Below are 11,432 nucleotides of genomic sequence, written 5' to 3'. Positions count from 1 at the left end.
TTACAACATTTGTACAACACTTTCGGTGATACACGGCCTAAATGTCTTCCTTTGTGACTAATACTCGACATATCCAGCCACCACACAGGATCATACCGCCGGTCCGTAGCAACTACCCTGTAATATGATTCGGCCTTAGGCAGCGACGGCAAAGTTGGGATTTACAGGTATGGAAACTGACTTACGTTACACTGGCACCCACAATTGAGTCAGATTGTTCGAAGTATCTCTTTTCGTTTCGAATGTAGCTTGGGAGTACTACCGAAACAGTCTCCCCCGTCTTTTACAATGTAATTTAGTCATACACGGTCGGCACTCACAAGACGATTACATGCTGACACGGTCGAGGAAACTTGAACGTCCCGTCCTTCGCTGGACCCTGGTCAGGGTCAGTCGCGAGGCTAAGAAATGCACGTGACTTTTTGGGGTTGAGGTTTTCCACGTCTGTTGCAGTCTCTCCTCTACTCTATGTTGAGGGCCATTGAGAAAGTGAGCCGTGGAACAAGGCCCCTTGCTGCGATTTCGAGGTCTGGTGTACGCCCTCTTCTCTTTAGTATCACAAAAAATCTCAATTCGTCAACTACAGGCATCTCAACATGGACCTCGCAATCCGACATTATCCACACTGAGGACCGCGTCGAAGAGTGGCGCGTCCAGATCATCGGGAGGTCATTACTCTACTCGCAAATATGCAACAAAAGCACCCGGGCAATCGTCGAATGTACCAGAAGATCCAAAGGACATTGCCTGGCTCAATTATCTTGAAACAGTATCACGCGCGCCATGGCTCCCTCTGACGCCCAGGAACCAAGAAGACATACTCAAACGCTCTTATTTCCTCGTATTCCATATGTTCTTGTATCTTACTCGCCCCATGAGTAAAGATCCAGAGGAAGATAAAGCGGCAGTCAGAAATTTTCTTCTAGTATGTGTGTTTGTTTTCGTTTTGCTAACTGGGACTTAAAATTTGGGTTGTGTTATTCTAGTTATTCACGACTGCGCCAGTAAGCGCTGATTCTGAAATTGGTCGTTCCCGTTATGCAATCGCCATAATCACCAAACAAATGACACAGGATCTTGCGAGTATACCCCAGTCTTCTCCTCTTCGTGTCCAAAACTCGAGAGCTTTTGCCTTAGCGGGTGACCTTGAGTCTCTATGCGACACTTACCTGGATGAACTGGAACCTAACAAGCCTCCACGGACTGGAGATATAGTCGAGAATGGTAAATGGAATGATTTCTGGCCAAAGGCTCAAGGCGTCATTCTTGATCTTGGCCAAACATTAAAGAAGGCGGGATACGGAATTACTGACGAAATGATGGATGAGGCCGCTAAAAAGAGGAAGGATAATGAACCAGCAGAGCAAAAAAAGTAAAATTCGATCCGTTCTCTAATGTGTTACTCGTTTATCCTTGACACAAAAAGAAATTTGCTCCTACAAGCTTGAGGTTGTATTGCCCTGCAAACTTCATCGCGTTCCAACTTCTTCGTTGTTCCAATGCCGTTCCGTATTCAACTGCACCTTGGGGAATTGTCACCCCTCCTTTTGGCTCTTCGAACAACAAGAAAGCTGCAGAACATAATCAGTAATTGATTACAAGATGCTCATGAAACACTCACTGTAACGGTGTAATCCGCTTTCGGGTGGCGGACCAGGTGGCCAGTACGGTGTAGTCGCGGGTTTGGTTTTTGCCGCATAAACCACATCCGCTTTTCCAGGCTGAGTGTTTGTGACTTGTAATCCGGTAATCTATACGACCCATCCCTCGTCAATCGTTCAAGATAACTCCTTGATCTATAACGAAAAGCATACCACCCAATGCCTCCACTCTCTAAACTTGGGCTCGAATCTCTTCGGCGCATCGGGATCTGTCATAACGAGCGTATATCTAACCTCTCCGTCTCCCACTTCAGGTACATTCAATGGTGCAATACTAATCTCAGGTTCGTCAAGGACGTTGGATCTTTGAACCTCATTTCCGAGATTAGTTTGAACATCGGTGTTGGGGTAGACGATGGTGAAGAATACAGAGGGGGTGAAGGAATCTGGAGGGAGGACGTCGGGAATTATGCCGTTTGAGGTGAGTTGGTTTATGATGTCTGATGTTACGCTCATGGTTTGAGGGAGAAGAAATATCCGTGGAGTGGTTGGGTATACATAGATAAGATTCGGAGGGGACGGACCGGTTTTCTCACCTCCGGGCCGGTTGTGAGCCCTTTCAAGTTGGACTTCGACGGCGATGAAGACTACTTACTAGCTCATTCTTCTCTCCAACGAAACGTCTACTAAATCTAAGCGCGGATGCTCCTCTACTCACGAATCTTTGGCATCACGAGAGCGTCGCTTGGTCTTCTCCGCCACTACATACTAGAAACGAAATCTGGTTTATTAATCATCTAGTCTCGACAACAAACATGACCGACCAATCCTTGTGGAGGCGCTTTTTATCTTTTGCATGACCACGATAGCAATAGCTCATGATCCATGGCAAAAGCACGCATGTGTGTGAGAGCGTTGAAACGTTGAAGCAACTCACACATTTGATCATTAGAATTTCTTCTCTCATTCCTCCCCTTTTGCTCCACCTCCCTAACCACTCGTTCATCCCTAATGCTGCAGATGACAGAATGAAGCTACAGTTCAAAGGATATAGGGTCGTTTCGAGGCTGTTTGTTCAAAGAAAGGAGTCTTGTGGTCAGCTCGCTCGGGTCAGTTGTACCTGAGCTTCCTTTAGCTAAATCCACTCATGATCATGTACAGTTTAGTTCCTGAAACGGATAGAACGATGAGTATCCAACCAAATTTTGTTGTTCAGCGCTAACCATCTCAAGGTCGGCTTGCTCGCCATGATATGCCGGGGATATTTCACTAATTAGAAATCCGCTAAAACACAGCATGTTTCAAATTCCAGACGTTCCAAGATGATTTTAAACCAGTGCATTTTTTCCGAAAATCATCATGTTTTGACTTTGAACGATATGGGCAGATAGTAAAGGTGAGGAGTTAGAACCTACTTTTATGTGTCGGTTTCCTAACTTACATCTTCTAGCCCTTCTCACCCAAAAGTTTTGATGAATACATATCCGGCCTCAAGTATATCCAACAAAACAACCTTGAACTTCAAGTCTTAATCTACGGGCCTCCAGGGAGTCGCATTGCAGTTTTCATATACAAATACATTCAAGAAAACGATTTCGAAGCGGCCTCACTTCATGTTGGGAACTTGAAGAGCCCAATCTTTGTTAAGTATAATTATCATGGATCTTATTGTGTCCCATATCCCGACAATGCGTAATGTACCATATATCTAGCTCCGATATTTGAACGTACTGGAAATCACCGTCCGCCACGGATCGGTATTCAGCAAGTACAATGAAATAAGCGCTCACCGTAAGGGTAAGGCCGCCGCCAATATCGAGATCCATGACAGATAAATGCCATATACCATACCTCATGCCACCCAGACGGGATGTGTGGATGCCATCGAGTGCTCCCGGTTTGCCATCACCGTTTGAATGGGAAAAGATAGATGGTATATATGATAAGTTCTTTCCACCATATTCTTTCGGGTAGATAAATTGGCACATTGAACAGACTATTATTGAACTCGGGGTGGATATATTATATAAAGCAATTCAAAACAATGAGCCCGCGACCTCGTTGTGGCACAATGGGCAACGGAGGTCATTTCCAAGTAGAGACAGTCACCACGATGGTGTTGATCGACAAGCGAAAGGCTTAGACAATATACCTAAACCATGCTAGGTACCCCATTCTCTGCAGTCCTTTTTGTTTCGCTGCGTTTGTGTTGGTGACGGTGATGCTATTATTGTTGTTGTCGTTGCTGTCGTTGTAACTTTTTTTTTTTCTTTTTTTTTTTCTGCAAATAGAAGATATGTTACTACAATACATGAGGAGGAATACGTATGACAAATAAACAAGGGCACTTGGAAACGAATCTAAGCTATAGCTACACTGGTATGATGCCAAAGATATAAGTCTGTGCAAGGATAAGAAAAGAAAGACGAAAAAATGCTAATAATACAGTGTGGTGACCGAAAGCAAAGTTCATGATGGAAGTGCTCATTCGTGCGGATGAATGAGTCACGATGAGGAACTAGAATCCAAAATCGATTGGGATGATTCCGTTGGATGCGAAATCGAGAGGTTGTAAATGCGGTGATGCTGGAACAGAAGGAAGAATAAGGGTAAGTGGTACCCCTGACGACGGCACATTTCGGGTGCCACACCTCGGGTGCGAGTGTATCATCACCCGGTGACAGAAACCATAGTGCGGATGTAGCTACGTGCAGCCTTGAAATGCAGCACGAATTCGGCTTGCGCACCTGTCTCTGGGCTGTGAGGGTATCTGGTGCATTTCTCGACCGTTTTCCATTTCCGTGCAATGATTGCCAAGGCTTCTCCTCCATTCCGTGCTCTGCCACTTTCGACCAACCAACATCCAATTACCATCCCAGTCCTTCCAATACCACCTCGGCAATGCACGGCGGTGATACGCCCACGTCTTTCGTTGTCCCTCAAAACCTCCATGAGCGAATACATGAATTCAATTGATTGGGGTAAGGAGCGATCATGGATGGGGAACCGGTGATATTCAATTGTTTGTTTGTCGATCCCGAGAAGCTCTGCACGAGAGGTGAGAACACCATCACAGTAGGGTCGTAGTTCACCACACTCCGTCAGGTCGATGAAGGTTCGAACGCCCGCCCGCAATAGTGCATCAAGCTTCGGTTTGTTTGGGTTCGCCGGCGTCCAAGGGTATTCACAAGCAAGGAGGAGCGGGGTAGCCCAGTAGGAATTTGGTATCGGGTGAGGAAGAGTGAGCATCAAAGCCTCGAGTGCACGAGTGCGCTCCTGCTTCGCGTCGCGAGGCTGACGCTCTGCTCTCAAGTCTGCGCGGGATAATGGTTGTTGAGCAGTGGAAAGTAGCAAAGATGTGGATGAGGGAGCAATCGGAAAATTCATGGTGAGACTCATGGTAGAACAGCGCGACTGCGTAGTTTGGATCGAGAGCACGTTGTATAAGCCAGGTATAAACGCTCCCTCGTTTATATACAGCTTTAGTTTCCGGATCAACTCCTGTACAACACAATACTAATTATAATTACTTAGGGCAGGAAACTAAAAATAGAGTTTCAATTGTGTCAGTGGCAGTGACGGTGCTCCACTCCTGTCAATTGTTTGACACACTAGGACACACTACTACTTAGGCCCGCCGCTGATCACACAGCTCAGAAAACCATATTTCAATGTGTTGACTATGCAGCGGAAGAACCATAAAGCTGATATTTTCTCGTGTTGACCTGCGGCATGACCGCGTGTATAGCTTATTCCGCCACGTGTTATAATCCCTTATGACGCAAACAAGTAGGGCCCCCGGATATTCCCGGAAAGGGCAAGAAGGGATGTCCCGGAACTCAAAGCCAACATCTTGGCCTAGTGCCCGGATTCAATCCTCCTCCATATAGTAAATATCAATGTTTGGCCGGCGAACAGGTTTCTCTCATTCGCTTAATCTTTTCGAGGGAACAACCAGCGTGAGTGAGAGATACCTCAGTACCTGATCCTAATACTTAATCTACAATATCACTATCTTTCTGCTTTCTTTAAGCCTCATGCGCAATCCAGCTGCAGTCCAAAGGGTTGAATATGAATAAGAATTTTCAACCAAGTATGCTAAGCAAACACGCACATTTGGCTCCCGCATCTGATGTCGACATGATGAATGCGCTGGGTAAATCAAGTACTCATTACACCTGACAAGAAGTCAGTTTCATGCAGAAAGTGTCACGTTTTGATGGCGCTAAGCGAGTAAATTTCAATACAGTAGATCTTATATGTTGAATTGACCTGGAGTTACAATGTATTGAACTGACTCCGGATAACATTAATAAACCTGCCGGTTTCTAAAAAGGATAGTCTAGAATCTATTACCTTGTGTAGGAAGTTGACCAGATAGCGGGTAAGAACTTTATAAACACATATTATATTGTGTCGGGAGAACAGCGCGAAGGAGTGATAGAGCCCTTGCTTCCCGCTGTCTCCAATGTATATTCGGCTGACCCAAATATGACTCGAAGGTCGCTTCGAGGTGATTAATTAATGGGAGGTCTGGCAACAAATTATCCCGCCGTTTGAAGAGAACTGGAAATGTTTAATCCAGCGTATCATCCAGGTGAAAATCGAAAAATACATTTTCCTCTTTATTCTATTTTTAAAACGGCAAGATACCCGGAAAATAAATAAATGCAAGTACACACATGGATTCAACTCGAAAGTAGTAGTAATTGTGGTCCCCTAGTAAGGCCTAGGCCATCATGGTCGATACACCTTCCAAGAAAGCTTCTCACAATCGACCCGCTAAGCAACGGACCATATGGTGGTGTTTTAGAATCCGGTCAAAGGTGCGGCATATCGTTATATCTATTCGGCCGACCAAAATCGGTCATGATGAGCGCATATCTAATCCTTTTTCCTCCTGCTTCTGATATGTTTAATAATAAATGTAGGCAGTAGCAACTCCATATTTATCATTAGAAGAAGGATCCTGGGACCTTCTTTCTAAGAATATTTCTGTGGAGATGAGCGACACAGCTATTGACGTCGGTAAACATTTGGTTTTGATTCCTATGACACACTATGATTGGAGGAGAAATGGGAGTGAGTGGTGATATTGTCCTGTATTATTCTAGCGTCCTAGTCGACATAATTACACCGCTACCAGTAATCCTACAGACAGTAGGCGGCGCATCGGGTTTGACAACAAGATAAGAGAAGTCCAAAGTGGGTATCAGAAGAAGCCGGAGCCCCAATTCGTGGAGGATACACGTATAGTGGTACTAGGGCCAAGATCAACAAGCCTCAAGGTTAATTGAATGGCGCACGTGTTTGACGGATCATTGCATATCCGGAGTGTGCCTTCAATCGGCTGCTTCAAGTTGCTCTTATCCGCAAGTATTACGTACTCAGAGAAAATCATATGCGTGAACCAGAAAACAAGCACAGGCGCAAAGAACACGCATTGACTCTTCAACATTCATAAGCCGACGCGTCAATTCGCTCTGAGCACCTACCTCAATCGAACAGCTCACGACGCCGAGGGGCTTGGTTATAGGAAGAGATAAAAGTTGTGCCTGGAAGAAATGAATTGTGCCCTGGTTATGTTTCGATATATAGATATCCGTGATTTAACAAATTTAACAAATTTGCCCCACATTTGATAAATAACTTCGTGTGGGTGTCCATACAGCAAGAAATACATAAGTAAGTGAATGGGAGGAACGCTCCGACGTGTACACATTGAACATCATCGAAACGGTTTGACGTACTCCCGTTGGTAGACGCTACTTGAAGGCTACACTGCAAAGGCATGAGCTCGAGAGGAAGTATAGCAGCCCCAAGGGCAATAGAAGCTATCTATTCGCGATCCGACAGCGCCACTGTCCTTGGCATGCGTTTCCGTCCTCTCCGCCTTCTTGGCCGTTACCTTGGCACAAATCCCGCTAGATTTGAAACGTAAGAACAGTGTAAGAACTCGGTATCATGATGTCTTGGCGTCTCGACTCTGATAAGGAAAAGCGAACCTGGCCACAGTAAAGAGGAACAGAAAAAGTTTAATCCTGCTTGCGTCTTCTCTTCATGAACAGTTGAGTCCCATGCGTCTTGGTGGTTTAATCTTGAGCGGGTGGTTCTTAACTCTACGAATTATCTTTCGTCCAACGTCCAGCGAAAGTAATGATCTTATCAATCTACCTGAGAAGTACAGAGTAGGTAACGAAATGACATTCTCCATTTCCTTTTTCTCAAATTTGGCACGCAAGCCGACTGCTTCAAGAGGTCGTACAACTCGTACCCTGCGCCCATGCGAACATCCAGCTTGACTACCTAACACCTGCCAACGACAAACCCGAATCTCTGTATTACCATCTCCGAGGGATTACCAGAATTGCCTTTTGTATCACTTGAAGTCCTGAATTGACTCAGACTAGCGGATTACAAGCAGGAGCTGGCGTCCATACGATCCAATAGAAAATATTTCAAGATACTCAAATACACAATACATCTAGATATTAACGCTCCTTGCTCGTGATGAGGGGAAACAAAAGCGGAAAGAGTGAATAGATATGGTGGCTAGCATTCAGATCATTCCCCATAATTTAAGCTATTTCATTTCCTTCATTGTGTAGGACTAGACAATTGTTTAGCGTTAGCGGATGCTTGGAACTGACAAGAAACCTTACACAGGTGCGACGGAAGAGACTTTGGGGTTGGAAGGGAGCCTAGGGAAAGGTTTCTTGCACTGTATCAAAGTCGTGCAGGCTCAATTTATTAATAAACTTTGTAGAGCGTTTCAAATGAACTTACAGTCTTTTCGAGATCCTGAACAGTCAAATCTGCAGGGAAATACGACTTGGATCTCAAAGGCGTCGCTTGTGGAATGACGTCGGAGCAATCAACCATCTTGCTCTTATCTTGACCGAGTAGTGATATTTTTACCATGGCTTTGCTAAACTCTCGAGCCATTTTCTTCTGATCGGCTAAATGTGATAACTCAAGTGGGTTTCAGATTCTTCAAAATGGATGATTATGCTTACTAGCGAAATGTTGCCAATCACAAGCGGTGCGGTCGTCTAGAACGACGTCAGCAGGGCAATATTACCAAACGGCTTTCGACAATGATTCTGACCTCGAGCTAACTAAGCATCGGAAGATCACGTTAATAGCCGTAGACACGGATGGCAAAGAAGTCCTACACGTACTCTTTCATCTGAAGAGATACGAATTTCGCCTGGTATGGGAGCTTTAACCTCGCCTGGGTTCCCCCCAACACTTGAGCAAGATTAGGATCAATAAACTGCCATGAGAGCACAGTGCTCACCCTGGGAACACAGTGCCTTTGAGCATAGTCTCAATGTAGAACTGGGAATCAAATTCGCCGGGAGTTGAGTCAAAGGGAAGACTAGAGGGTCGTGTTGAATATTGATCGTTTATTGTGGGTCAGAAGAGTTCTTACCCTCGGAGCTGGAGGGTGAGATTGATGAGATGAATGCATTCTAATGAAAGCTTAACTTACACCAGGCTCAATCGTATCCGAAGCAGCGATAGAATGACTGTGGGGTATAAGAAGGTATGCTCCCCCGGTTTGCTCTCGGGACTCACGATGCAAGCAATGCTACAACTTCTTTGGGGTTGAAACCGGCATCTTTGAAGCGAGCAAGCATTTTAGTGACCGAATCTGTTGATCCGATATTTTAAGATGCGAGATCTACTCAAGTTTTGTCGATGGACTAACCGGGGGGCTCTGGGATGAGACCATCATCAGCAGGAGCTATAGCGGCTGGGCGACCCAAGAAGAATGGCATGCGAGGTGCTCCCGGACAATTTGTCACTCCAACAGTAGCAGCAAATTGAATGCTAAGGAAGATGTTAACAGGATGCAACACGAAATCCGAACCAAGTGTACGCACAAATCGCCAGCCGTAAGGTTGTGTCTATCTATGAAAAATTTCAAGGCGTCGGCAATGTCATCTATTCCCTCGTTCGCGGGATATTTGGTCTCTATATCAGAAAAGGTGACAATGGAACCATCAGCACCTCCACCGCTAGAAGTGAAGACATCAGTGACGCTAACCACCACGGGCGACGACCAAACGTACCCGCCCGAAGGTGACCATCCGATAGCATCGTGAAATGCTATGCGCAAGACTTCATGGACCTTAAGTATCATATCATGAGATCGCTTCTTTACAGCAAGAACTAAGAAACCTACTTCTTCGCCGCATACGTTTTCAAAATGGTTGGTTTGTATATCTTCGAGAACGGGGAACAAAGCGCAACAAGCCTCATGGGAAACCTTGTTCTTGCCATCGGGACACGTGTGCTTTGCGGCAGGAACAGCTATTCATTGGGTATGTCAACACATACCGCATAGATAATGGTTAATGCGCACCGGCAGCAAAGTAAACAGCATTCGAAGCCAAAATCAAGCTTAAGAGAATTTCAAAAGCCATATTTGAAGGGAAAAAAGCTCGAAACCGGATGGATTGGGTTGAGCTGTTCAGAAATCTAAGCTTTTAAACGTTTATCATGTCCGCACTGAATCCAGTATGCCCATGGCAATATGAGGATTGGTATGTTTAGGCACACCAGGAGCGCAGGATCGGTAGCAGGCCGCTATCGCAGGTACCATCAGAAAACAATCAAGTAAGTGATTAATGGAGTCCTGGACCGAATTGATATTTGTCAGTTAGGGAAAGGTTGTTGCCGCGATGTCCGCATTTACCGCTCAACACCATGAAAAATTATTTTGATGTGTTACAGGGGGTTTGAGGGCATTTTCTTGAGAGATACACCACTACGTCGCGAAGATGGCTTAACCAGATCCAATTAAATTATAGGATACGCGTCCAGGGCTGAGAAAGCAGATACGCAACGCTTGATTCGACGGTGATAGAGAGAGGAACGATTTAGGAGCGAAGCACAAAGTGTGAGAAGGAATGAACTTGAAGATGAAACGACATTGAGTCGTAAGCATGGCAAGGACCCTCCGGGCTGGGAGGGACACCGAGACGAAATGGACCTTGTTCCGATGGAACAGGTGGCTGTAGAGGGTCTCTCAGTCCAGATGGAGACTTCTTATCTAGCAATTATCGAGGGCGCTACAAGATAAGAACAGACAAGTGTTGACGCGGACGTTGGCCATCAAACGGTCGTGACGCGATAACAAACAGAGTCAACCGCTGCCGGCGGTTTTTCGCACGTTCCTTATTTGGTCATTTTGAGTGATGCGCGCGTCAGAAGCCTGAGGCAATAAATTCCTTATGCGGAATCACTTGGACCATCTTTGTCTAGTGTCAAGTTAAATACAGAATATATTCGAGCGATCGAATGAACGTTGCACGAGAAATGAGCTGAACTGAGTGAGAGCCAAAATTCAGCTCTCCCATTTGGCCGCATGGTAGACAAAAAGGAGCGACAACGGGTGGGTGGGACCGCCCGGGGCAAACGTCTCTGTTCCCTTGAGAGCCACGGGACTGCGCAGGCACGAGGCAACCAACATAGGGAGTGGTGGGTGGGTAAAGGAGGTACTGAGCCTCTGCGCGAAGTGAGGGCAAGGAGAAAGTGGGCGTGGACTCCGTCGCTCGTATCTCCCTCGGAATCAGGCCCAATCAAAGTGTAAATGCACATCGCCCCGTACTAAACAATGATAATATAGTGGACCGGGGCAGACGACACCTGTGCATACGCAATGCGCTTGCCGTCTAACGGAATTTATTTCCAAGAAACTCGCTTCGGACTAGGACCACCGATATAAGTCAAAGAGCGATTCGTATAGCGGCGCTATAATTGTTATTCAAATTGAGCGCTCAGTGGCTGATATCAGCAAAACTGTGGATTTATGTGACCATC

At 45.7% G+C, this 11,432-nt stretch overlaps 4 protein-coding genes across 4 annotated transcripts; 1 reads left to right on the top strand and 3 right to left on the bottom strand.

Annotated features, from left to right (window-relative positions):
* Positions 1 to 1,074: 1,074 nt before the first annotated feature.
* AGABI2DRAFT_211293 (hypothetical protein) lies at positions 1,075 to 2,117 on the bottom strand (the record flags this gene model as incomplete). Its single annotated transcript, XM_006456313.1, has 3 exons — positions 1,075 to 1,571; positions 1,622 to 1,751; positions 1,815 to 2,117. 3 exons carry the CDS (start codon positions 2,115 to 2,117, stop codon positions 1,408 to 1,410), a joined length of 597 nt encoding a protein of 198 aa, XP_006456376.1. The 3' UTR covers positions 1,075 to 1,407.
* A 1,758-nt stretch (positions 2,118 to 3,875) lies between these two features.
* On the bottom strand, positions 3,876 to 4,850 carry AGABI2DRAFT_188335 (hypothetical protein; the record flags this gene model as incomplete). Its single annotated transcript, XM_006456312.1, has 1 exon — positions 3,876 to 4,850. One exon carries the CDS (start codon positions 4,848 to 4,850, stop codon positions 4,272 to 4,274), a length of 579 nt encoding a protein of 192 aa, XP_006456375.1. The 3' UTR covers positions 3,876 to 4,271.
* A 1,490-nt stretch (positions 4,851 to 6,340) lies between these two features.
* Positions 6,341 to 6,898, top strand: AGABI2DRAFT_146223 (hypothetical protein; the record flags this gene model as incomplete). Its single annotated transcript, XM_006456311.1, has 3 exons — positions 6,341 to 6,427; positions 6,533 to 6,683; positions 6,759 to 6,898. 3 exons carry the CDS (start codon positions 6,341 to 6,343, stop codon positions 6,896 to 6,898), a joined length of 378 nt encoding a protein of 125 aa, XP_006456374.1.
* Positions 6,899 to 8,043: 1,145 nt separating this feature from the next.
* AGABI2DRAFT_188334 (hypothetical protein) lies at positions 8,044 to 10,177 on the bottom strand. The gene is made up of 15 exons (XM_006456310.1): positions 9,973 to 10,177; positions 9,793 to 9,920; positions 9,680 to 9,738; positions 9,491 to 9,625; positions 9,316 to 9,437; positions 9,183 to 9,258; positions 9,097 to 9,133; positions 9,037 to 9,044; positions 8,902 to 8,982; positions 8,783 to 8,852; positions 8,710 to 8,719; positions 8,618 to 8,653; positions 8,388 to 8,560; positions 8,264 to 8,322; positions 8,044 to 8,211 (listed from the first exon to the last, which is right to left on the bottom strand). Exons 1-15 carry the CDS (start codon positions 10,031 to 10,033, stop codon positions 8,199 to 8,201), a joined length of 1,068 nt encoding a protein of 355 aa, XP_006456373.1. The 5' UTR covers positions 10,034 to 10,177; the 3' UTR covers positions 8,044 to 8,198.
* Between the last annotated feature and the right edge of the window lie 1,255 nt (positions 10,178 to 11,432).

Source organism: Agaricus bisporus (genome assembly GCF_000300575.1).
Source record: "Agaricus bisporus var. bisporus H97 unplaced genomic scaffold AGABI2scaffold_13, whole genome shotgun sequence".
Classification (NCBI taxonomy): Eukaryota; Fungi; Basidiomycota; class Agaricomycetes; order Agaricales; family Agaricaceae; genus Agaricus; species Agaricus bisporus.
This window is presented reverse-complemented; position numbering and strand designations above follow the sequence as displayed.

Excerpts from the sequence above, each read along its gene's own strand:
- AGABI2DRAFT_188334 (XM_006456310.1), bottom strand. The coding sequence starts at position 10,033 with ATGGCTTTTGAAATTCTCTTAAGCTTGATTTTGGCTTCGAATGCTGTT. Across the intron at positions 9,134-9,182 it reads GTTGTAGCATTGCTTGCATC|TCATTCTATCGCTGCTTCGG; the intron begins GTGAGTCCCGAG and ends TATACCCCACAG. Across the intron at positions 8,853-8,901 it reads AAAGGCACTGTGTTCCCAGG|TGTTGGGGGGAACCCAGGCG; the intron begins GTGAGCACTGTG and ends ATCTTGCTCAAG.